We start from the raw sequence: 26,415 nt of genomic DNA, 5'->3' as shown, positions 1-26,415 counted from the left end.
GAAAGGCTGCTCGCCGCCGCCATTAAACTAAACCTGCACTGCCACCGGGAAAAGGGAATTAAGGGGCTTTTTTCTGAAATATTTTGTCCGGATCTGGAGTTATGGCATTGTGTCGAGGTTATGAGAGCTTACCTGGAATTAGCCCCATGCGTTTCCATTTAACCCAGCCAGAGCCGTTTAGAAAAGAAACATGATTCAACCTTCAATCAATGTGTGTTTTTCCTCCCATTAGCTCCATTGTGTAGGGGCCCATAGGCTAATTGTTATGTGGTTTGTCCCCCACAGCAATCCAAGGAAAGCTTTAACCCCAACTGTTCTTTCTGGAGTTATTCCAAGAGGACCATGACGGGGTACTGGTCGACGCAGGATTGCCGGTTGCTAGGCACCAACAGGACTCACACCACGTGCTCTTGTACCCACCTGACTAACTTTGCCGTCCTCATGGCTCACGTGGAGGTCAAGGTAAGGCCTGTTCCACCGGCTCCTCATTCCGTTTGTTTTCTGCTCAGATCCCGTAGAAGCAATACACATTCCACAAGTAGTAGACGATGGAGAGCTCTGTTTTGCAACCTTCATAGCACATTCTACAAAATGGCAGAGTTAAGATCGAAATCTAAGAGCATTTTTTTTTTGTGCCGAAAGCATCTTTAGTGTTGTGTGTATTAATTGTCCCCTTGCCTTGTGCGAGGCTTTGTGTGAATAGTTGAAGAGAGTGGCCAGAAAATGGAGGGAAAAAAAGGAAAATGCATTTGGACCTTCAAGAGTTCTAAGAGGCTGCCGTTCAGTCGTCTTGATACATACTATGTTTGAAAGCATTTAGAACACCTGAACGCACAATTCAATGTTTCGAAGGTTCCGATAGTCGCGTGTTGATGAATTGAAGGAGAATCAGCATCTGTTTAAGTTGTGTTGGAGCCTGGTACTGGGAAAGCATAAATTAACACATTTACATTTTCTGTGTATAATAGACCAATCACGATAAAAATTGTATTTATGCGCCTCCTAAAATATTTGGGGTTGCTGGTGTTTGTTATTGTGCTTTTAAGTGTCTCATTGCGATGCTTAAATCCAAGATTACTTTTCAATTTATGTTATTTCGTTACATTGAAGCAAATATATTGCAACTCTATTTTTTTTTTTTACTTTGACTTTTATTTGTTGCTGTCTGATACAAAGACTCATATGAAAGAGATTTAGCGAAAGGGTGCATTTTATTTTAAAAGCATGAATTGATATGTTGTGTGTGCTCTTTTACCTGTGAGAAAAGATCTGTGTTCTTTCTTTGCACTGTTGGATGCCTCATTGTCCGCTTTCGTCTTCTGGGAAAACAACAGAAAGTGAAGAGAAATACAGAGCTGTTTCACAGACACAGGAAAAGCGAGGAGGGAGAGGAGGGATAAAGAGAGGAAACATATAATAGGAGAGATCTCCTCTTTTTTCTCTCTCCCTCCTCTCGCTCTCTCCCTCTCTCTCACGCTCTCTCTCCCCTCTTTCTCTCTCTCTCTCTCTCCCTCCTCTCGCTCTCTCCCTCTCTCTCCCTCTTTCTCCCTCCTCTCGCTCTCTCCCTCTCTCTCACGCTCTCTCTCCCCTCTTTCTCCCTCCTCTCGCTCTCTCCCTCTCTCTCCCTCTTTCTCCCTCCTCTCGCTCTCTCCCTCTCTCTCACGCTCTCTCTCCCCTCTTTCTCCCTCCTCTCGCTCTCTCCCTCTCTCTCACGCTCTCTCTCCCCTCTTTCTCTCTCTCTCTCTCCCCTCCCTCACTCTCTCTCCCTCTTTCTCCCTCCTCTCGCTCTCTCTCCCTCTTTCTCTCTCTCTCCCTCCCTCACTCTCTCTCCCCTCTTTCTCTCTCTCTCTCTCTCCCTCCCTCTCACTCTCTCCCCCCTCTTTCTCACTCACTCCCTCTCACTCTCTCTCTCCCATCTTTCTTGCACTTTCTCTTTCTCTCTCCCCCCCAAGGCAGTGAACCTTAATCAGCAGGGAAGGATGACTCTATAATGTCTCTCCCAGTTTGCCCAAGGCCATGTAACCACAGACCTCCCTTCTACCCCAGCTCCCACCCTGCTCCAGCCAACCAGCCCCTTTGGTCCAAAGGGGGTCACCCCCAGTGAGGAGGAGTTACTGTTTGTCACTAAGCCGCTTGGCTTGGGGGAGCCAGTGTGCTCAAGCCTTGGTGTCAAACCGGGCCATGAAAGCAGAGGGAAGCTGTGAATAATCTAGGGGCCTTAACAGAATAAAAGAAAACGGATGAAAAATAGGGCAAAATGGGAGTGAAAGAAGCACTTTGTCATATGATTCACTCACCTTTTGGAAACTCCAGGATGCTGGTGTTCATTCAGGGGGAACGTGGAAAGTCGTTACACCCCAATTCCAAAATTGCTGCATTTTTCTACTCGAAAGACATTTTGGTTCTGAGGAAACGCAGGCATCCATTGACACACTGCCAAGGTATTCCAATCCGGAAGCACTAATGAATGGTGAAGAAAGAGCACAAAAATGCCGTAAATTGGAGTGACCATATTTTGTCTCCATGGTAACTAAACATATGTTCTGTCTAGGCATTGTTATTACACATTACCCTCTGAGTGAGAGATTGCAGATTGGCATGCCGCAATTACCATCTTCACTTTGAGCGGGCAGAGGCCCGCTGTCGCCGTCATCTTTCGTTTTTCTGTATTCCGGCAGATAGACAGGGTGTTCCAGTTGTAAATGACAATAATACTACTCTACTTTAAAGTTCGGGAAGTGTTTGGGCTTTCATGATGAGACGTTGTTTGATACGTTCAGTTGTTCATGAACAGCTTATTATTATAGATATTACTTAGTCCTAGAGAGAGATATTACTAAGTTGAGGTATCGTTATAAGGCTGTAGTAGTTGGTTGAAGTGATGTCTCTACAACTCGTTTTCAACCAGAACTGTACCTGCTGGACATTTTGAAAGCTGACCAAATGCGAGTACATAACCTGTATTAGAAGCATGAACTTGGTTATTTAATGATGTGAGCTTTTTCTTAATTCTATTAAGACAACATAGAACAGCTAATGTGGTGCCTTTCATCAATAACGGCCCTCATCTCGTTCTTGATTGCACCACGCTGCCCAGTCTTAACTTTCATGTTTGTATTTTACCTTTGAACTTAAAGCATATGGGTGATTATTGCGCTAGCTCAGTATTGTAGATATGTGTATCTTGAATCCACGGACTCTGACTCTCTGAGGAATGAATTATGTAACTTTGATCTCTGCCAAAGGAGGTGAAAAAAGATCCATCTTTGTCTATTGAAAATGGTTATGTACTTTTTGATTATCTGTGGACTTGCACTTATTATTTGAGCTTCTACTTCTAAAAAGTCACCTTTCCAGAAACAAGTCTCTCACTGTTGCTGCTTGCTATAGACCTCCCTCTCCCCCCAGCTGTGCCCTCGATACCATATGTGAATGATTGCCGCCCCCCATCTATCTTCTGAGCTCGTGCTACTAGGTGACCTAAACTGGGACATGCTTAACACCCCGGCCATCCTACAATCCAAGCTTGATGCCCTCAATCTCACACAAATTATCAATGAACCTACCAGGTACAACTCCAAATCCGTAAACATGGGCACCCTCATAGATGTCATCCTAACTAACTCGCCCTCCAAATACACCTCTGCTGTTTTCAATCAAGATCTCAGCGATCACTGCCTCATTGCCTGCATCCGTAATGGGTCTGCGACCAAACGACCACCCCTCATCACTGTCAAACGCTCCCTAAAACACTTCTGCGAGCAGGCTTTTCTAATTGACATGGCCGGGGTATCCTGGAATGACATTGACCTCATCCCGTCAGTAGATGATGCCTGGCTATTCTTTAAAAGTGCCTTCCTCACCCTCTTAAATAAGCATGCCCCATTCAAAAAATGTAGAACTGGGAATAGATATAGTCCTTGGTTCACTCCAGACCTGTCTGCCCTTGACCAGCACAAAAACATCCTGTGGCGTTCTGCATTAACATTGAATAGCCCCCGTGATATGCAACTTTTCAAATATACACAGGCAGTTAGGAAAGCTAAGGCTAGGTTTTTCAAACAGAAATTTGCATCCTGTAGTACGAACTCAAAAAAAGTTCTGGGACACTGTAAAGTCCATGGAGAATAAGAGCACCTCCTCCCAGTTGCCCACTGCTCTGAGGCTGGGAAACACTGTCACCACCGATAAATCCACTATAATTGAGAATTTCAATAAGCATTTCTCTACGGCTGGCCATGCTTTCCACCTGGCTACCCCTACCCCGGGTCAACTGCCCGGCAACTTCCACAGCAACCCGCCATTGCCCCCACTATTTCTCCTTTACCCAAATCCAGATAGCTGATGTTCTGAAAGAGCTGCAAAAATCTGGACCCATACAAATCAGCCGGGCTAGACAATCTGGACCCTCTCTTTCTAAAAATTATCTGCAAGAATTGTTGCAACCCCTATTACTAGCCTATTCAACCTCTTTCGTATTGTCTGAGATTCCCAAAGATTGGAAAGCTGCCGCGGTCATCCCCCTCTTCCCCCTCTTCGACTCTTGTCAATCACCACATTCTTGTTGGCAAACTCGACAGCCTTGGTTTCTCAAATGATTGCCTTGCCTGGTTTTCCAACTACTTCTCTGATAGAGTTCAGTGTGTCAAATCGGAGGGCCTGTTGTCTGGACCTCTGGCAGTCTCTATGGGGGTGCCACAGGGTTCAATCCTCGGGCCGACTCTCTTCTCTGTATATATCAATGATGTTGCTCTTGCTGCTGGTGACTCTGGTACACCTCTACGCAGACGACACCATTCTGTATACTTTTGGCCCCTCTTTGGACACTGTGTTAACTAACCTCCAGACGAGCTTCAATGGCATACAACTCTCCTTCCGGGGCCTCCAACTGCTCTTAAATGCAAGTAAAACTAAACGCATGCTATTCAACCGATCACTGCCCGCACCTGCTCGCCCGTCCAGCATCACTACTCTGACTTATAATACGTGGACAACTACAAATACCTAGGTGTCTGGTTAGACCGTAAACTCTCCTTCCAGACTCACATTAAGCATCTCCAATCCAAAATTAAATCTAGAATTGGCTTCCTATATCGCAACAAAGCATCCTTCACTCATGCTGCCAAACATACCCTCGTAAACTGACCATTCTACCGTTCCTCGACTTCGGTGATGTCATCTATAAAACAGCCTCCAACACTCTACTCAACAAACTGGATGCAGTCTATCACAGTGCCATCCGTATTGTCACCAAAGCCCCATACACTACCCACCATTGCGACCTGTACGCTCTCATTGGTTGGCCCTCGCTTCATACTCGTCGCCAAATGCACTGGCTACAGGTTCTACAAGTCTCTGCTAGGTAAAGCCCCGCCTTATCTCAGCTCAATGGCCACCATAGCAGCACCCACTCGTAGCACGCGCTCCAGCAGGTATATCTCACTGGTCACCCGCAAAATCAATTCGTCCTTTGGTCGTCTTTCCTTCCAGTTCTCTGCTGCCAATGACTAGAACAAACTGCAAAAATCTCTGATGCTGGAGACTCATATCTCCCTCACTAGCTTTAAGCACCAGCTGTCAAAGCAGCTCACAGATCACTGCACCTGTACATAGCCCATCTGTAAACAGCCCATCTATCTACCTACCTCATCCCCATACAGTATTTATTTATTTATCTTGCTCCTTTGCACCCCAGTATCTCTACTTGCACATTCATCTTCTAATTACTTTGCCACCATGGCCTATTTATTGCCTTAACTCCCTTATCTTACCTCATTTGCACTCACTGTATATAGACTTTTTGTTGTCTTTTGTTCTACTGTATTATTGACTATGTTTTGTTTATTCTATGTGTAACTCTGTGTTGTTGTATGTGTCCAATTCCTGTGCTTTATCTTGGCCAGGTTGCAGTTACAAATGAGAACTTGTTCTCAACTAGCCTACCTGGTTTAATAAAGGTGAAATAAAAAATAAATGCAAATTGAAGTGTTGTACTGACTGAAGCATTGTCAACTTTAAAAAGTCACCACAGTCCTGAAGGCCATCGACAGTGTGACTCACTATCATATCCCAATAGGCAAAGGCACATATACTCACACCATGTCTGTCAACGACAGGGAATGAGGTAGCTGCCATCCAAAACAATCGGGAAGGGATTAAGTGCTGTCACCTTCGTCTGTCTCACCTCTCAGGCCTTTTGTGCACCAACGTGAGCTGTTCCTGCCGACGCAAACGACAGGGAATGAGGTAGCTGCTATCCAAAACAATCGGGAAGGGATTAAGTGCCGTCACTTTCGTCTGTCTCACCTCCTAGGCCTTTTGTGCACCAACGTGAGCTGTTCCTGCCGACGCACTGAAGTACACCCGTCGGCCACGTAAACAAATGAAACTAAATAGCCCATCACCAGCTGTGTGTTAGTCAGAGATTATGTTGCTTTTGTGTCTCCGGGAAGGGAAGTGATTGCGAGGGAGTTTCGAGAGGGTTTGCTTAAGCGGTCTGTCAAAGTCCAGTATGATATCTCCTCTAATCAGTCAACTCCAATTGCTCTCTCATCAAACATAGAAATAGTATGATAATAATAACGAATATTTTAAAGGGTTGTTTAAGTCTATTGATAAGCTCCTCTATCCAGCTGGAAGTTTCACAAAGAGAACATTTGGTTGTTGTTTGAACTAAGGTTTCCAACGGCTGTTGGGAATTGCTTCAACTTGTCCCAGCAGGTCGTCATTCCTGTCAATATCCAACATGATCTCTTTTAACCCTAAAAGTGCCAACGGGTCAATTTTGGCCTCAAGGGGTGATACAGTACATGTCATTATTTCGATATCCTGTTTTTGATCCTGAAATCTTGGACTTTTTCAAGCAACTACTTACTGACAATACCCCCCACAATTTACCATGTTTTTTTTGTGTTTATATGGAAGAATAAAAAATGATCTCTTTTGTATACTAGTGGTGTGCGGCCAACATGACGACCTAACCGGCCTCTCAATGCCATCGTGCACATGTTGAGTTTGTCTATCCCCCGCCAGACGGACACGCAGGTTGAAATATCAAAACTAACTCTGAACCAATTGTCACGTTCTGACCTTAGTTCCTTTGTTATGTCTTTGTTTTAGTTTGGTCAGGGCGTGTGTTGGGGTGGGTAGTCTATGTTCGTTTTTCTATGTTGCGTTTATGTGTTTGGCCTGGTATGGTTCTCAATCAGAGGCAGGTGTCGTTCGTTGTCTCTGATTGAGTATCATACTTAGGTAGCCTTTTCCCACCTGTGTTTTGTGGGTGATTATTTTCTGTTCATTGTTTTTCCATTCACCGTACAGGACTGTTCGTTTGTCGTATTTTTGTTCAGTGTTCAGTTATTTCATTAAAAACATGGTCACTTCGCACGCTGCGCATTGTTCCTCCTCTTCTTCCACCTACGACGATCGTTACACCAACTATATTAATTTGGGGAAAGATCGAAACATTCTTGGACATTTAGCTAACTAGCTTTCTGTTGCTAACTAATTTGTCCTGAGATATAAACATTGGGTTCTTATTTTACCTGAAGTGCCACAAGGTAAATTTTTTATGCTGGATCTTTGTAGAATTTTGACCCACAAAGTTTTGTGACACTCCACAGATAAAAGGGGAAACCTAATTAGTTTCTTGTAATCTCTCCGCGTTCTTCTTCCTCCTTCTTCCTCCTCTTCTCCTTCTTCGTCTCCTCCTCCTTTTCCCTTCTACTCCATAGCGGTTGGCAACCAAGTGTGGACCTCATTCATCTTTCAATCACCCACGTGGGTATGTGCTCGTAAAAACCAATGAGATGGGAGAGGTGTGACTTGCAGCGCATCATGCTTCACAAATAGAACCAAGGTCTATTTTAGCGCCTGGCTACCCCAGATTCAACGGCCCCTTTGATTTCTACAGAGTGATGTCGTATTCATTCCAGTAATGCCATTTAAGCGGTTGATCAAACATAACACCAGTGTTACTAAAGGACCAACATTTGGAAAAGCCTGCTTTAGACTTCCTGGTTCAGTACCTTAATAGTCCAGACCCACCACCCAGCCAGCTACTCCAAGGCATCAACAGTCCACTCTTCATCGAACCACCCTCCTTTTGAATTTAAGCTTCTAATTCCAAGACAGCCCCGGGGTTGTGGAGGCACTGTTTAAATAGCAGCTACAACCCCCCCAGCCGAGACTTAGAAAGATAGACCTGTTGTCCCTCCACATACAGGCCATTACTTAGGTAGTGAGCGTGTATGCCGGGATTGGGCTGGAGGTAATATCGAGCCACCTGTAAGTAGCACCATTCCCTAGGGACCACCGGGGTATAAATCAATGGTTCCTCTCAATAGGATGATGGTGGTGGTGGTGGTAAACTCATATATCAGTGTCCTGGTGGGGTGTCTGAATTGGAAATGATGAAGATACCGTGATACATTCTAGGCTTTGGACAGTATAGATGGCACAGTCAATGTGTGCACGGTTCCCACGATGTTAACTTAGAACCTATTATAACTTCTAACTTCCATCCACCTATGTAGAGTAGCTTTCGAACCTTCTAAATCTTAATGTGGCATGATAACCTGTTGTGGTCTCAGTGTCTTGATGTTCATAAAAAGAGGTCATCCATGTGCTTTTCTGTCTGTTTATTTAGTATAGGATGAACTTTAATGTTCCATGGGGGAAATTGTCTCAGACACGTACCCTGGTTCAATCCTGGGCTGTATCCCAACCGGCCGAGCGTCATCCGGTTTAGGGTTTGGCTGGGGTAGGCCTACATTGTAAATAAGAATTTGTTCTTAACTGACTTCCCTGGTTAACTAAAGGTTAAATACTGCTGTATACAAAATTGAGACTGTACGTTACACTCTCAACTTAATACATACATTACCCATATCACCATACACTTCTCATACAGCCACATACATAATCCTTAGCATATAGCAGCTTTACTTGTTGCTGTTCAGGTATTTGATGGCCATGGGAGTGAAGGAGTGCTTATACCTGTTCAGCTTACATGTGGGGACCCTATAGCGTCTGCCTGAGTCGGAGGAGGAGGGACCCTATAGCGTCTGCCTGAGTCGGAGGAGGAGGGACCCTATAGCGTCTGCCTGAGTCGGAGGAGGAGGGACCCTATAGCGTCTGCCTGAGTCGGAGGAGGAGGGACCCTATAGCGTCTGCCTGAGTCGGAGGAGGAGGGACCCTATAGCGTCTGCCTGAGTCGGAGGAGGAGGGACCCTATAGCGTCTGCCTGAGTCGGAGGAGGAGGGACCCTATAGCGTCTGCCTGAGTCGGAGGAGGAGGGACCCTATAGCGTCTGCCTGAGTCGGAGGAGGAGGGACCCTATAGCGTCTGCCTGAGTCGGAGGAGGAGGGACCATATAGCGTCTGCCTGAGTCGGAGGAGGAGGGACCCTATAGCGTCTGCCTGAGTCGGAGGAGGAGGGACCCTATAGCGTCTGCCTGAGTCGGAGGAGGAGGGACCCTATAGCGTCTGCCTGAGTCGGAGGAGGAGGGACCCTATAGCGTCTGCCTGAGTCGGAGGAGGAGGGACCCTATAGCGTCTGCCTGAGTCGGAGGAGGAGGGACCCTATAGCGTCTGCCTGAGTCGGAGGAGGAGGGACCCTATAGCGTCTGCCTGAGTCGGAGGAGGGACATGGGAGGGGTCTGAAATAATAATCTGATAATGATCTGTTAACGATATCTCAGGATACTCTCTATGACCGTATAGTAGAACAGGAGCTTTCGTTTCTGGTCAACTCCAATTACCCTGAGTCTACGTAGGAAATGGAGGCGTTGCAGTCTGCAGCAGACACTCTCCACTTCGATCTTCCAGCTCACCACATTGTCCATATTTACACCCAGATAATTATACGAACTAAACTGTGCTATGTTGGGATTGTGGACAAGCACTTGGTCACCGACAGATTTGGGGTCAAACACCATCTCATCCTATAAGGAAAAAATGACGTTGGATAGATCCACGTCCCGACTGCTATCTGAACGCATTCCACCTTAGGAGGCCGCATACATAGTCTACTGCCTGCATTATATCACGGTTATTGTCGCTGAGGACATTGTACGTTTCTATTATGCACATGCACTGAATGGAAACGTCTCCTCCTGGCCCTTTAAACCTGATGAATGGTTCGAGATCCCTGATTCATGTGCCCTCTTTGCTACCCTCTCTTCGTCCCATACAGATCGTAAATCCTTGCCCATACTTGAAAGCGCCTTGCGACACCCCTCAGTAGGACTACTGATACCCTTACTACAACATTTGCCCTGCCCCACCATATTTTATGACTGAAGCATGCTCTCTCTCTCTCTCTCTCTCTCTCTCTCTCTGTGTCATCCAGGTAGATTTATGCATTTTAATTGGATTGGCATCATACTGTGAGCTGTTCCTTGAGGAATATCAAGGAAGGAAGCTTATTTTCTCTCTCCCATTGGCCCACATGATCTTGACACGTCCAGAGCCCAGTGGAGGCACCCCTGTTAGGATGAAGGGTCTCAACGGCAATTCATTTGTTATAGTTTGATATCTGATTGGATGGACTTGATTGGAGGTGTTAGGATATAGGGCAACAGGGAATGCAGTTGACATGTACACTGAGTGTACAAAACATTAGGAACACCTGCTCTTTCCATGACATTATTGATGTCACTTGTTAAATCCAATTAAAATCTGTGTAGATTAAGGGGAGGAGACGGGTTAAAGAAGGATTGTTTTATCCTTGAGACAATTGAGACATGTGGTATGTGTGCCATTCCTGGTTTGAGTGTGTCAAGAACTGCAACGCTGCTGGGCTTTTTTACGCTCAACAGTTTCCCGTGTGTATCAAGAATGGTCCACAACCCAAAGGACATCCAGCTAATTTGACAACAACTGTGGGAAGCATTGGAGTCAACATGTGCCAGCATCCCTGTGGAACGTTTTCGACAACTTGTAGAGTCCACGCCGCGCCGAATTGAGGCTGTTCTGAGGGCAAAAAGGGGGTACAACTCAATAATAAGGAAGGTGTTCTTAGTGTTTTGTCCACTGTCTGATTTCCTGGTAACAGCAGGCCATATGTTGTGCCTCGCGGTAACAGATCAGGGACAAACCCAATCTCCCCAGGCATCTGTCTGGAATGAAAAATATGTGTGTTCAAGAAATAAAAAAGTGTGACGGGAGAGATTGGAAGAGAAATCGAATGTGCACAAGGCGCGTACCGCCCTAGTAAGTAACATACCCACTGGTATGACTCGGAGGCCACCCACGACACAGAGTGAATTTTGGAGCGAGTTAGTCCGCTGCTTTGGGGACCCCGTGCCCCTTCCCGCCACGGACGCCTGTTAAAGGAGAGGAGCGTTGAGGTTGAGCCACCGTGGCTCTGTGGCGGTAGTGTGCGACAGCCAGCTGCCATCCCGGGCGAGACCCCAGAAAAGGGCCTTCATCGTAGGGATATATTTGTGGCCGGTGGCGCCTTAGCGATCATCCACCCTTCCAGAACAAAGAGATGTCACTGCAGTAGATCCATCACACAGGTGTGGATGCGTCCTAGACCTCCTTCTCCTTTTTACCCAGCACCCCCTCTCCATATCGAGGAAGAGATTGTGATGGATAGAGACTGAAACCATGGCACAACTCGCTAGCTCAACCTACCCGAGGCCCCCTTTTCCAAACAATCTGCATCTGCCACCACCCAGCGCATGAGATGCCTTTGCAGCAAAGGGGGACCAGAGACCGACAGAGACAGAAACACACACACACACACACACAGCTCCCCCCCCCCCCCCCCCCCTGATGTATACACTACGGCTCATCAGGCATGAGAATCAAGAGGCTCAGGGTAGCGGGTCGACTGTTATTGTACAGCAGCCCCTTAATGATCAGCATCTGTTCTCTTCTCTCTCCCCGCTAGCGTTAGCCCGTCCTCCGCGCACCCGTTAAACAGGCCTTTTGTGTGTCGTTTCCTACCAAGATCCCCTTGCTGCAAAAAAACACCCCCTGGTTGCTCTAGCCTTTCACCCCGCCCCCTGTGGAGAATCATACTGCTGACTCGGTGGAAGTTTGATTTAAAGGCTGTGCTCGTTTGGGTGAAAATATATACTGTGTGTTTTCTGTAAGGAAACAGTGATGAGCGCATCCTCTATTTGCGACTCACTGATATTGTCCTTGAGGAATACTGTGTAAGCCTTTAGAATTGCACATACACACACACACACACACACACACACACACACACACACACACACGTTTCTAGTGATTGAATACCTGCTCTGCAAAACGTACATCCTCAGGAAACACTGCAAGTAAATCAAATATGCAATCATGTTCATCACAGCTAAAGGCTATGGAGAAGAAAAGCTGTTTCTATTCCTATTGTGTTACCTCTGTGATCCTCATTACTACTCATGCGTAGTCGAGTCCGGAAACGTCGAGCCCAGCAGGGACAGCAGTCAGTTTGACGGCGGATACCAGTTTTCTTTGAAGTATTTTTGAACAAAGCCTTGAAGTGAATGCTTACTGGTTGGAGAATGAAGATAATTATGTGGGGAAATGAGGAGTGTCTGAAGCTGACCAGTGTTTGGTTGGCAGTAAATATGTTATGTTATCAAATCACGATGATCGCTTAATTGGCTGGTTTTTTAGACATAAGAGACTTAGTTTCTTGGGAACGCATCACGTTTTCACATTTATCTTGAATATATTTTAGGTGTGTGTCCTGGAGAGTTATGATGACTTTAGTGACAAATGATGATGTTAGAGCCAAATGGTGAAGGGTGAAGTTTCCCCTAGATGCTGATCTCGGGTGAGTTTTGCATTTCCACCAACTAATGGTTAGGATTGAGGGAGAGGAAGTTGATCCTAGATCAGCTTTCACCCCTCCAGAGCAGGTGGTTTTCAAGATCCATGCGTGTATTTGGTTGGTACATGAGTTGCCAACTATCATTTACATTACATTTAAGTCATTTAGCAGACGCTCTTATCCAGAGCGACTTACAGCATTCCTTAAAAACTAATAACCAATATAATTTGGATGAGGTCCTCATCTAAACGTGCTGACTAAGCAGAACGTGGGTATTGCATCTTAATGAAACAAGGGTCTGCGTGGTATTGATTAGGCCATAATTGATTGATGAGGGCAAAAACGGTGCCAGAAGGGAATTTTATGGTAATCAAGAAGCACTGCGTGCTTTTGGATAGTGTGTTTAAAATCAATTGGTGTGTCTTCTGTGTGTGGATGTTATCTTTATGAGGTTGTAAGCGCAAATCTCTACGCACATGTATTTTTTTTTTTTTGTCTCTTTCTGGAAATGTGTCTTGCATCTCATCTCAAATAGCACAGCATCACTATATACAGTATACAGTGCATTCTGAAAGTATTCAGACCCCTTGACTTTTTCCTCATTTTGTGTTACGTTACAGCCTTATTCGAAAATGTCTGAACTTTTTTTCCCCTCATCAATCTACACACAATACCCCCATAATGACAAAGTAAAAACAGGTTTTTACATTTTTTTTTCAAATGTATAACAAAACAAAAACAAAACAGAAATATGACATTTACATAGGTATTCAGACCTTTTACTCAGTACTTTGTTGAAGCACCTTTGGCAACGAATACATCCTCAAGTCTTCTTGAGTGACGCTACAAGCTTGGCACACCTGTATTTGGGGAGTTTCCCCCATTCTTCTCTGCAGATCCTCTCAAGCTCTGTCAGGTTGGATGGGGAGTATCACTGCACAGCTATTTTCAGGTCTCTCCAGAGATGTTCGATCGGGTTCAGGTCTAGGCTCTTCAGAGACTTGTCCTGAAGCCACTCCTGCCTTGCCTTGGCTATGTGCTTAGGATTGTTGTCCTGTTGGAAGGTGAACCTTCACCACAGGCTGAGGTCGCAAGTGCTCTGGAGCAAGTTTCCATCAAGGATCTCTCTGTACTTTGCTCCGATCATCTTTCCCTCAATCCTGACTAGTCTCCCAGTCCCTGCCACTGAAAAACATCCCCACAGCATGATGCTGCCACCACCATGCATCATCGTAGGGATGGTGCAAGTTTCCCTCCAGATCTGACGCTTGGCATTCAGGCCAAAGAGTTCAGTCTTGGTTTCGTCAAACCAGAGAATCTTGTTTCTGATGGTGTGAGTACTTTAAATGGCTTTTGGCAAACTCCAAGTGGGCTGTTATGTGCCTTTTACTGAGGAGTGGTTTCCATCTGGCTACTCTACCATAAAGGCCTGATTGGTGGAGTGCTGCAGAGATGGGAGAACCTTCCATAAGGACAACCATCTCCACAGAGGAACTCTGGAGCTCTGGCAGAGTGACCACCAAGGCCCTTCTCCCCCGATTGCTCAGTTTGGCCGGACGGCCAGCTCTAGGAAGAGTTTTTGTTGTTCCAAACTTCTTCCATTTAAGAATGATGGAGGTCACTGTGTTCTTGGGGACCTTCCATGCTGCAGACATGTTTTGGTACCCTTCCCCAGATCTGTGCCTCAACAGAATCCTGTCTCTGAGCTCTACGGACAATAACTTCGAATTGACTTGGTTTTTGCTCAGTCATGCACTGCGGGACCTTATATAGACAGGTGTGTGCCTTTCCAAATCATGTCAAATCAATTGAATTTACCACAGGTGGACTCCAATCAGGATGATCAATGGAAACAGGATACACCTGAGCTCAATTTCGAGTCTCATAGTAAAGTGTGAATACATGTAAATAAGGTATTTCTTTTTCCTTTTTTTTTGTAATACATCTGCAAAAATGTCTAAACCTGTTTTCTCTTTGCAATTTTGGGGTATTGTGTGTCGATTGATGCGAAAAACAATGTAATCTGTAACGGAACAAAATGTGGAAAAAGTCAAGGGGTCCGAATACTTTCTGAATGCACTATATGTAGTACAATATACATAGTCAGATCACATATGGTCTAGGCAGGTATACAGTTGGGATCGTGCACCAATATGAATGTATTTGAGAGGGCATGATACATGGAAAATGGAACATGTCACACTGAAAGAATTGCCATTGAAAGAATGTGTTACTTTTTTTGTGGTTCATTTAAGTTGTCCTTTAGTGCACAGACTTATGGTTTACTGTAAATTCCCTTTGATTGTTGCTGTTGCCGCATAGTGCCTGCTTATTTCCTGTACCTGTATTTAGGGTGCTTTTTTTATTGCTAGGGAATTTATCCTTTAAAAAAAACATTGACTAAAAGCAGTGATGACATTGATTGACTGTAGTGCGGTTGAATAAATTACCTATAGTGCCTTTCACAGCCACCTGTGACCCTTTATATGACATGGCTCATTTTGTTACCTTGCCAAAAAACATTGGTGACACATTTTCATGCCATTTCCACATCACCATCTGTGGTCCTGTCTGTGACAGCTAGGTAATTTCCTGAAGAGGTTGAGGTGTGGCCCTACCGAACGGCAGTTTCATCTAGTTTTGAGTGTATTAGTGAATATAACATATCAAATTAAATTGTATTTGTCACATGCACCCAATACAAGTGTTTACTTACAAGCGCTTAACCAATAATGCAGTTCAAGAAATAGAGTTAGTCAAATGTTTTCTAAATATACTAAAGTAATGAACAAATTAAAGTTATACAATAAAAAACCTAAAAAACGAGGCTATAGACAGGTTATGAGTGATTTAGTCTAACTAAAACAGATTGGAATCATATTGTCATCTGAACAATCATTTTGGCCAGTGATATCTTGATTCAATACAGTGTCGTTAGAATGTTGCAACACAAATACCCTAAAGAATTGTGAGAAATTACAGTAATCTCATCTAATGCATTTCCTCGATAATAACGAGTACCACAATGGAAGTAAATCAGTGGATTTGATTGTGCCTTGGTCATTTTAATGCATCTATTGTGGTACTTAAATGGTTGAGGCAACTCCTACATGTATTTTAAATATGTCTAATAAAATACTTAAAATCTTTCTTTTTTTTTTTTTTTTTTTTTTTTTTTTACACTTTCCCAGAATACTGACCCGGTCCATGACCTGCTGTTGGATGTGATCACATGGGTTGGCATTCTGCTCTCCCTGGTCTGCCTGCTCATCAGCCTGTTCACCTTCTGCTTCTTCCGGGGCCTCCAGAGCGACCGCAACACCATCCACAAGAACCTCTGCATCAGCCTCTTCATTGCAGAGTCCCTCTTCCTGGTGGGGATCAACCGAGCTGACCAACCGGTAAGAACACTCCTAAGCCGGACAGATGATGCTCAACAAACACAGCCGACTCAATCTGTTTTCAATGGCAGCAGTGTGTTAGTGGCGGGTCTAGGGTGGCGTTGCTCTGTTTGTCTGACCATTTGGGGAGGTTTCTACTTGTGATAGACTCCACCACACACCTGCATCAAGCATGTCTCATGCATTTTGGTATTTAAGCCCCCGAAGGTCCCAGTGGTTGACAGAGGGAGGCGTGTCAGGGGGCTTCATCTCAGTAGTCTAAAGTTGCTCCCTTTTCTTGTCATCTTTATATGCTCTATTCTGAACATGCAGGATAGGTGAAGGCAACAAAGTCTATTTGGGATCTGTCACCTGTCTCCCAAATCAGTTCTGATCAGGGAAAGGAGGCGAGGAGAGGGAGCCACGTTAGACTATTGAAATGCATCCAGGGTGTCAGCTCTCTAGTGCTTGAAGGGCCAAAGTGCCCACATGTTTTCATTTCAACCTGGCGTTTGATTCATTAGTGTTACTGATTGGCCAGAGGGGTTTCACACCTGGTTCCTCAGGTCTAAATTAGACATGGTTCTGTGCCCAATTGCCTATTATACAACGAGTGAGTCCCACTATGGTAACCAGGGCTTCAATAGAGGTGGCCCACTGGTAACGGTTAGATAGTTAACCATATAACCAGTTTCATTCCTTATGTTTAACTTTTGCTTCCAAGTTATTCTGTTCACACAACAACCCTAGTAAGACTCTAGAAATTATAGTAGAAAACCAGCATAAGCTGAGACAGGAATTTAGGAAATCCATCAGCTTTTGACCTTAACCCTTATGAACTGTTTTGCTCACATCTTCCTATTGCAGTTAAATATTTCAAAAGCATGTCGGATACTTGAGCATTCAGCGAGCGCTTCACCGTGGCTCTCTCGTCTCTTGAGGGCCAGCTCCACTCGAGAAAGCAATTCAGTAGTCTGAGCAGAACATTAAGGTTTGAGTGTACCTCGATGCACTTCCTAGGGCATCTGTGTATTTGAAGGGTGAACCGCTCAAGTACAATGCCTCTGTAGATGCTATATCATATTTGTGCTAGTCAACATTAGCAAGGATTACAGGTTCATGGAAAATTGTCTGCTATCATAATTTAAAGAAGTGAAGGTTGCAGGTAGTTGAATGTATCTGTTTCCTCTAGAGTTTAAAACCAATTTAATTACCCCTTTGTCTGTTCCGATTCGAATGCCTCATCTGAACATGAAAACATGAGTGCTTTGAAGCTTTAAGTATCCACGGTTATGTGTGTGTGCCACTCATAACAATGTTGTTCATCAATTTATTGGAATGTAATGTATAGAATGTATTGATGGTATAGGTCAATCACGTGTATAAAGGAGAGAAATAGAAAATGTGCTCAGCGAACAAACATCTTTCATGTATCCTTTCAACTAGCAATGATAATCAACACCATGGGATACCTTTGCTAGTAAACCCTGACCTTTGCCCTCATCTAGCCTCTCCCCACAGTCCCCCTGGTTCTCCCCCTGGTTCTCTCAGTTCTCCCCATGGTTCTCTTGGTTCTCCCCAGTTCTACCCTGTTACTTCACCTGACACAACTCAAGCTCCAATGTTTCTATCAAAGAACCACACACACCCTCACCCCAGCCTCCCCTTTCCACCCCCCCACTGAAATAGCCCTCCCGTCGTGGAGCAGTAGACTGATCTCTAAATGCTGTGGGTAATCTGGATTAGGCGATCAATATGTCAACCCCCCCCCCCCCCCTGCATTTAATGGCCGCCGCTGGATTGTCACTTAGAGAGCTGAGCTAACCTGCTAGAGGGGGGGTGAGAGAAGTTGTTTGAGGTTCTCACTTTGTGTTAATGAGTGTGTGTGTGTGTGTGTGTGTGTGTGTGTGTGTGTGTGTGTGTGTGAGCTGTAGTTTCCAAAGTAAGGAATGTTGCACAATTAGAACAGTGGCAGACACACACACTTGTTGTCATAAATGTGAACCCTAGAGTATGGATGACTAAACAACATGTATATTATCTTAGAGTTTCCACACTGCTTTTGCCCTCTACTCATCAGATGTTATGGTTTTGATTCAGTGGGCAGTTTTAAAGATCACTCTCTCCTGAATTGCATTGATGGCCACTGGTCCTGACAGTCGTTTAATTGAACCAATTTCAATGAACGCTGAACAAAGTACCCCGGGTATGACCAATTGCTTCAATAATCTGATCAATTACAGTCGTTACAAGTAGTGTGTGTCTGTGTGTGTGTGTGTGTGTGTGTGTGCCCATGTGTGTGCGTTCTGCATATGGTTTTTGCTCTGCTGTGTCTAAGCCAAACCCATTCAAGTTTTGAATTTGACCTTTGACCTTGTACCGTGTCACCTTTCCCCTCAGATTGCCTGTGCTGTGTTCGCTGCCCTGCTCCACTTCTTCTTCCTGGCGGCCTTCACCTGGATGTTCTTGGAGGGCGTGCAGCTCTACATTATGCTGGTGGAGGTGTTCGAGAGCGAGCACTCGCGCAAACGCTACTTTTACCTGGTGGGTTACGGTGTGCCAGCGCTCATCGTGGCCGTGTCTGCCGCCGTGGACTACCGCAGCTATGGCACGGACCGAGTGTGAGTATTTACCGGAAATGGAACCACGGCTTTAGAACCATACCATTATAACGTTGACCGCAAGAACCCCGTTATTTAAACCATGCCCACCATTAACCCATTCCTAAGGTGTACATTCTAAAGCAGTGTTGCTCAAATCTCTCCTCAAGCACTGCGTGTCCCTTTATTTGATATTTTCCAGTACTGGCACACAGGATTCAAATGGGGTTGCAATTGAACAAACGTGTGAAACGTCAGGGTGGTCGTCCTAAGGACGAGTTTGGGAAGCAATTCTCGAGAATCGGTAACTGGGGAAACAATAACGTGTTAACTTATTGTAGTCAACGTATTGAAATAATGGCTCGTTCAAACATGTTGTCGTCCATACGATCAGCACCTTCTGATGGCACACAATACCAGGCTGACGGCCATATCTGAACTATTCCAATATGGTTGTGATATGTTCACTATGGCTGTTGTGTAGGCAGGGTGGTCCACTGCTGTTAGTGTTTCTTTGTTTACCGGCTGTCTAGACGTAGTGACGTTCTGCTGTGCCGTTCTGTTTGGTTTTTGAGAGCATGGTGGAAGTTCTTCTGCCGTTCTAAATCAGAGTCTGTATTCATCTCAGCATCTCAGATTAGGAGTTCTGATCTAGGATCAGGTGCCCTCCCTCTCCATGCAAAACTGATCCTAGATCAGCACTCTGGCCCTGATGACCCCTAGATAGAGGGGTTTCCTGAACACCTGACCTGAACGAGAAACATCTGGTAGACTTAAACAAGGGCACGTAGGAGTTTTTCTTCTGACCAGGAACAACTATCTTGACACTAAACTTGGTTTATTTCCAAATGTATTTGTTCAGGTTAATTCACACAACCGCACTGAATCAGCTGACTCATTTCATTGAATAAAAACAGTTTGCGGTGGTCGTTATAATTGCAATAACTGCTGCAATAACTAATGCTCCTCGTCACTCCCGAACGGTTATTCTAACGCAGAACTTCTGCTGACCTGAACAAAATGTCTAACGGTGGCAAATGCAAGCCATAGCTGTGTGAACGTCAAGCCATTGTGGTTAGCGTCTTCAGCATTTACGCAACTCCTGTACAACTGAGCACGAGAGCAATAGATGGAGAGATGAGGCACTAGACGGAGCCGGAGCGAGAAAGGGAGCCGTCGGGAATGTAATTGTCATGCGTTCTTATGTTTCCCCGCTGAAGACACTGGAGAAATGATTTGATTTGCTCTCGCACTTCTCTCTGAAATATAAACCAGCGGTTTTAACAATGACACAGAGCAGAAGTAGAGAGAAACTGTTCCTCTCTCACTAAATATGTAGCCAATCTGGAGGGGGGGAAAAAATACAAAAAAAACAGCATCAGAGGTTTTCACAAAATGTTTATCGTACATGTCACTGTAGGAACCTTAGTGGTCTAATAATGTAGTGGTCTAATAATTGGTGATAATTGACTTCATTAAATCATTAATTTGCCTACGGTTTCAAATTAATAATGTGGTATAAGGGCACCATTAATCGTTTTAATTCAAAGGGAACAATTAACTTGAAACTCTGATTAGTAGTTTAGCCTTCGTTCATCAAGTCTCATATCAACAATCTTAAAGGATACATAAGGTCTTTAATTGTATTAGAGCCAGCATTTGTCAAAGCAAGAGAGAACCACATTTAATAAATATAGGATTTATTGTTTTACGCCAGAGAAACAAACACACAATGAAAAGAAACAAAGACTATGATTCATCTATTAAGATTATAATTTTGCAATGACGAATATTCAAGAAGGAAACGCAGAGAATGTAATTTACTGAATCAATGGTCAGATTCCTCTCTCTGTCTTTCTCATCGACCTGCGTCGGTACCGTCTATTGGCGCAGTCAGCTTTGTGTTGCACACAAGCTATGAAGATGCCCAAGAACCAACTCTTGTGGGCCATTCGTTCTTCAGCAAAGTCTGTCCATTGTTCTTAATTCCTGGTAAGCGTTCCATCTCCGATTCTTTGTGAGGAAGACGTGCCTCTGAGTTCAGAGGCCGTTTCCTAGAGTTCTGTATCAGTCCAAGAATGACAATTCTTTGTCATGCCTACTTTCCTCTCTCCCTCCTGCAAGACAAGTCTCTTTCTCCTCCAAATCGATTCAATTCTCCATTCATCTGTCTTTTGGCTGAGTTTTCAACTGAATTTCCAACTGCCAGAGAGCAGTTTTTATTAGGGTGGGTGTGACTCTTTATCCGATGGCCTCAGACATCAAGGGAGATGGGGAGTTCCCCATCCCGCTTTGAGTCAGAGTGACTTGTAAATAAGACATTAAAAAAAATACTCTTAGGCCCTTATTGTACATATGAAATTGTTTCCAAAGTGTTCGTCTTACATTCTAGAACACAATGATACCAGATATGTTATATGTACTAACGTGTATTTAGAAGAGTAGATGTATAAAAGTACACATTTTACAGAGTAGATATATAAAAGTACACATTTATTGACAATACCTTCACGTAACACGTCGTCATTTCAAATGTATTTAAGAGTAGGGATAAAAGTCTATACTTTATCGTTTGCCTGTGTTCCAGAAGAGTTGGGCGTTTTCCCGCCCAACATCATGGGGAAACCTTTGATAGACACACCACATGACCTTGGTTGTGTCTCCTGAGAGGTCAGAGTTCAAACTTTTCCTTCGAGCTGGTGTGACTGGTCAGCTATCTCCTTAGAGCAGGAAGAAATACTATAAGTCAGTTCCTAAAGGTTTTGCCTGTTGGGCGAAGATGGTCTGTGGGGGTGAACATGGAGAGTCACGCCATGGGAATGTGATCCTGTGACCCCCTAGAGTAACAACATATACACTACCATTCAAAGGTTTGGGGCCACTTATGTATTTGATTTTGAAAGAAAAGCATTTTTTTTGTCCATTTAAAATAACATAAAATTGATCAAAAATACAGTGTAGACATTGTTAATGTTGTAAATGACTATTGTAGGTGGAAATATGGAATATCTACATAGGTGTTCAGAGGCCCATTATCAGCAACCATCACTCCTGTGTTCCAATGGCACTTTGTTTTAGCTAATCCAAGGTTATCATTTTAAAAGGCTAATTGGTCATTAGAAAACCATTTTGCAATTAAGTTAGCACAGCTGAAAACAGTTCTGATTAAAGAAGCAATAAAACTGGCCTTCTTTAGACTAGTTGAGTATCTGGAGCATCAGCATGTGTGGGTTCGATTACAGGCTCAAAATGGCCAGAAACAATGGACTTTCTTCTGAAACTCGTCAGTCTATTCTGAGAAATTAAGGCTATTGCATGCGAGAAATTGCTAAGAAACTGAAGATCTCACAACGCTGTGTACTACTCCCTTCACAGAACAGCGCAAACTGTCCCTAACCAGAATAGAAAGAGGAGTGGGAGGCCCTGGTGAACAACTGAGCAAGAGGACAAGTACATTAGTGTGTCTAGTTTGAGAAACAGACGCCTCACAAGTCCTCAACCGACAGCTTCATTAAATAGTACCCGCAAAACATCAGTCTCAATGTCAACAGTGAAGAGTCGACTCCAGGATGCTGGAGCATTTGGACTAGTAACCGAAAGATTGCAAGATCGAATCCCTGAGCTGACAAGGTAAAATAAAATCTGTCGTTCTGCACCTGAACAAGGCAGTTAACCCAGTGTTCCTAGGCCGTCATTGAAAATAAGAACTTGTTCTTAACTGACTTCCCTAGTTAAATAAAGGTCAAATTAAAACATTAAAGCCAATCCAACTTGCTTCAGGAAGCATGGGGTGAAATCTCAACAAATTACCTCAACAAATTGACAAACTAGAATGCCAATGTTCTGCAAGGCTGTAATTTCTTCAAATGGAGGATTTGTAGACACAATTATTATTTCAATTAAGAATCATTATTTCTAACTTTGTCAACATCTTGACTATATTTCCTATTCATTTTGCAACTCATTTCATGTATGTTTTCATGGAAAACAATGACCTTTCTAAGTGACCCCAAACTTTTGGATGGTAGTGTATACTTACACACACACACACTAGACATTTATGTGTAGCAGGAGCCACATTTCTTGGTGATGGATTGAGACGATAGCTGCCATTGCCTGTCGCCACAGCACCATGTGAATAATAAAATTCTAGCCACCGGTGGAACAATTATACGCAGCTGTGAGAGATGGGGGGGACGGACAGGGCGTGACATGCTCAGCTAGAGATGGAGGGGTTTGGGCATCACACAGCTCAATATTCCACCTAGAATCGGAATATAATCATTTGAGCAATAAAAACATGACCATGGGTTGTCCTGTTAACTGAGGAGAGAAAGTGTCACACTTTACAAATTCAAAATGGCCACTGAGATTTTGCTTAGTCACATCTCTAAGTGAGTCCAGTGACAGAGAACATAATGAAAAGCATTGTTTTTTGTTACATGCCCTCGCGTAGTTCCATTTAGGCTGTTATGGGGCTAATTCGCTCAGGAGTTAAACAGTAAGTGTGTTATAAGTGTTTCTGTTCCTTGAATAGCAGCATGTTCCAATTGATTCCACAATCTGTTATTTTCAACTGTTTACCGAAATTAGTCTAGTCTACGTTGCCAGAGTATTCTTAGACTAATGTTAGATTGTGTTAGCTGTTAGGGACAATATCTCTGTATGAACAGTGAATTTATTCATTTTTTTAAAAGCCCTAGGTTTAGGGTATATACTATTCTACTGTAAATTATATACCATGAGGTGAACTCATATAATGCCTTACCAAAAAGCCGCATAGCTCACATTTCACCCTAAATAATTCACTTGATCATTTAGCTGACATTTAATAATGACAGTTTGTTATAACTTTGAGAGCATCTCTGTCCATTTTGCAACAGATAAACTGCTTTTAGACACCTTGGCATACGTGGAGCCCCTCATGTCCTCACACGTGACTTTAAGTCTCTTTAGGTTCTCTTGTCTCGAGAGAACCTAAACGTCTCTCCCCCTTTCTCCAAAGTGTCTCTGAGGTAAACGAATGTGCCAAGTTGCTGTGTATCAGTGTCACCGATGCGGGTATGCAACACTAGACGTTGGGAGACAAAACGCTACCTGGGTTTCTATTCTCTTTGCGTCGTAACCAAGAAGATCAGAGGAGGCTGCCGCCAACGCAGTGTCAGGCCGGCACATGGGAAAAATGGATACGCTCAAAAAGCAAAACAGAACCCTGACATGACTGGAGTGGAGAACCTGCAGATAGTCGGAGGATTGCTGGCTTGAGTATTCTCCAGAAATGACAACCCTTTCCCTTAAAAAGAAAAAATCAGCTTTCAGCATATTTCATAATGACTACTTAGGAAGATTTTGATGTGCGCATGCGTTTACATCGTCTCCTCTTATCCCTTGATAAGAGCCACATCTCCTCTTATCCCTTGATAAGAGCCACATCTCCTCTTATCCCTTGATAAGAGCCACATCTCCTCTTATCCCTTGATAAGAGCCACGGGGAGAATTGTCAAGTCTCAGTAACACCAAAGTAACACTCACTGGTTGTTTCCCAAATGGCACTCTATTCCCTATATGGTGCACTACTTTTGACCAGGGCCCATAGAGCGGTGCCATTTGTAGGGCTCTATACAATCGGGATTATTTTGTTGTTGCCGTTTTCAGTAATTTATTTCTCCCAAATGACGTAATTTTTGTGAGCTTTCCATTTTTTTCCTACCATTTTTTTTTCTCCCAGTCTTAAAAATAATAGAAAATAACACAATTGGATGGTTTAACTCCACACCAATGCTTAAACCAGGAGACCACTTTTGAGGTCTGAACAAAAATGCTTGTTGATTTTATTTGTCAAACGTCAGTCAAGCATCGATCATCATGTCACCAGAATTACACCCTCAAATTTTTGTGGAAAGGAGCATCAAGCTCATACCGTGCGCTTTCACCACCCTGTGAAGTTCTTCATAACTTATTATTTGTAGCCATTAATAGCTAGAAGGGATCAAGCTTTTGTCAAATTAACATCAGATTTTACGTTTCATTGCAGGTTAGGAGAACCTACGCATCGGGTTAGGATCATTAACGTGGCAGGTTAGGAGAATTAGGTTAATGTTAGGAAAAGGGTTAGGGTTAGCTCAAATGCAAAATTGGACCAAAACATCCGGTTTCCATCACAATAGTCTGGATTTTCTTCAAATATACAGTATGACTTTACTCGCATAAAAACTGTGAATGGAAAGTAGTGTTGTTAGCTATCTGGCCATCCAGAATCAAAACAACTCATGGACTTCTGCCCCATTGAAGCGTGGGCATCGTTTCCGTGACAACGTCAGCTAACCCATCTGTATTTATTTTCTTTCAAAGCCTCTTTTGGCACCATAACTGTGCTAGAGCGTGTTGGTGTGTGATGTAATTCCACATACTCGGCCAAGGCATTTGAGCTTGTAGCTGCGACTGTAGTCTAATAACGCTACTGACACCTAATATGGTTGAAACACGAGCGAATATTGCACTAGGGCCATTTCATGTAAGAAAATAAATATATTTTTCAGGACTCAGTATGTATTTCTGAACACTCACTATTGTAGTCTGTGTTCGAGGTGACACAGAATGTTCGGCACTAAGCAGATTTCAAGTCTTGTGAGTGGAAACATTAATTTTGCAAGCATTTTGTGCAAAATCTGGCGTGCGTTACCTGTGAATGCTGAGCTGTACCCACTTTAACATGAGAACTGCAATAGACCAACGGCCACTGACATTGTGATTTTGTAAATAAAAAAATCGCCCACCCCCCAAGAAAAGCAACTTCCTGTCTCTTCCCTGACTTTTCCTAAATGTTTGTATTTTACATTGCTCATTTGTCAGACTTGTAAAATCACAAACAGAAAAGTATTTAGAGCCTTTTTACCAGTTGTATTTTCTCACACCTATTCCCAACTTAACCCGCCAAGACAATGTGCTGTAGGACGTTGGTACCCGGCCAGGCGCTAATGAGTCTCTCTCTCCTCGCTGAATGAATGATAAATAGTTGAATAGGAAATAATTGTGCACTTAACTTCACAATTGAAATTAAATTAGGCCTTACTGAATGGCAAAGAGAGTGAAGAGGTTGATTTTAATTTAGAACAACAATAGTGTAATGATGAGTGTGTGTTAAGCCTATTTATCAGAGTTGGCGCCCATGTTTCTAGCAAATCATTTCACTGTGCATTTTGTGGGTTGATATTTTCTTTTACGTTTTACTTTGTAAATAGATGCTGTTAAGGGACTGTTTTATTTACTATAACTCTATTACTTATCATATTTATTGTAAGGCAAACGAAAATTGCAAAACATGTATTTTATGGACCTCCCGGGTGGCGCAGTGGTTAAGGGCGCTGTACTGCAGCGCCAGCTGTGCCATCAGAGTCCCTGGGTTCGCGCCCAGGCTCTGTCGTAACCGGCCGCGACCGGGAGGTCCGTGGGGCGACGCACAATTGGCCTAGCGTCGCCCGGGTTAGGGAGGGCTTGGTCGGTAGGGGTGTCCTTGTCTCATCGCGCACCAGCGACTCCTGTGGCGGGCTGGGCGCAGTGTGCACTAGCCGAGGTGGCCAGGCTGTGTTTCCTCCGGCGCATTGGTGCGGCTGGCTTCCGGGTTGGATGCGCACTGTGTTAAGAAGCAG

General features: G+C 44.0%; 1 protein-coding gene across 1 annotated transcript in view; it reads left to right on the top strand.

Moving 5' to 3' along the window:
• The window catches only part of LOC115133545 (adhesion G protein-coupled receptor L3-like), a 267,932-nt gene that overhangs the window by 210,949 nt on the left and 30,568 nt on the right, over nt 1-26,415 (top strand). The window contains 3 exon segments of the mRNA XM_065021894.1: nt 286-462; nt 15,978-16,187; nt 18,567-18,787. Coding sequence (XP_064877966.1) covers nt 286-462; nt 15,978-16,187; nt 18,567-18,787 — 608 coding nt within the window.

The sequence above is a fragment of the Oncorhynchus nerka genome, linkage group LG8, assembly GCF_034236695.1.
Source record: "Oncorhynchus nerka isolate Pitt River linkage group LG8, Oner_Uvic_2.0, whole genome shotgun sequence".
In the NCBI taxonomy this organism is placed as follows: domain Eukaryota; kingdom Metazoa; phylum Chordata; class Actinopteri; order Salmoniformes; family Salmonidae; genus Oncorhynchus; species Oncorhynchus nerka.
The sequence above is the reverse complement of the archived record's forward strand: the minus strand, read 5'-3'. Positions and strand labels throughout refer to the sequence as shown.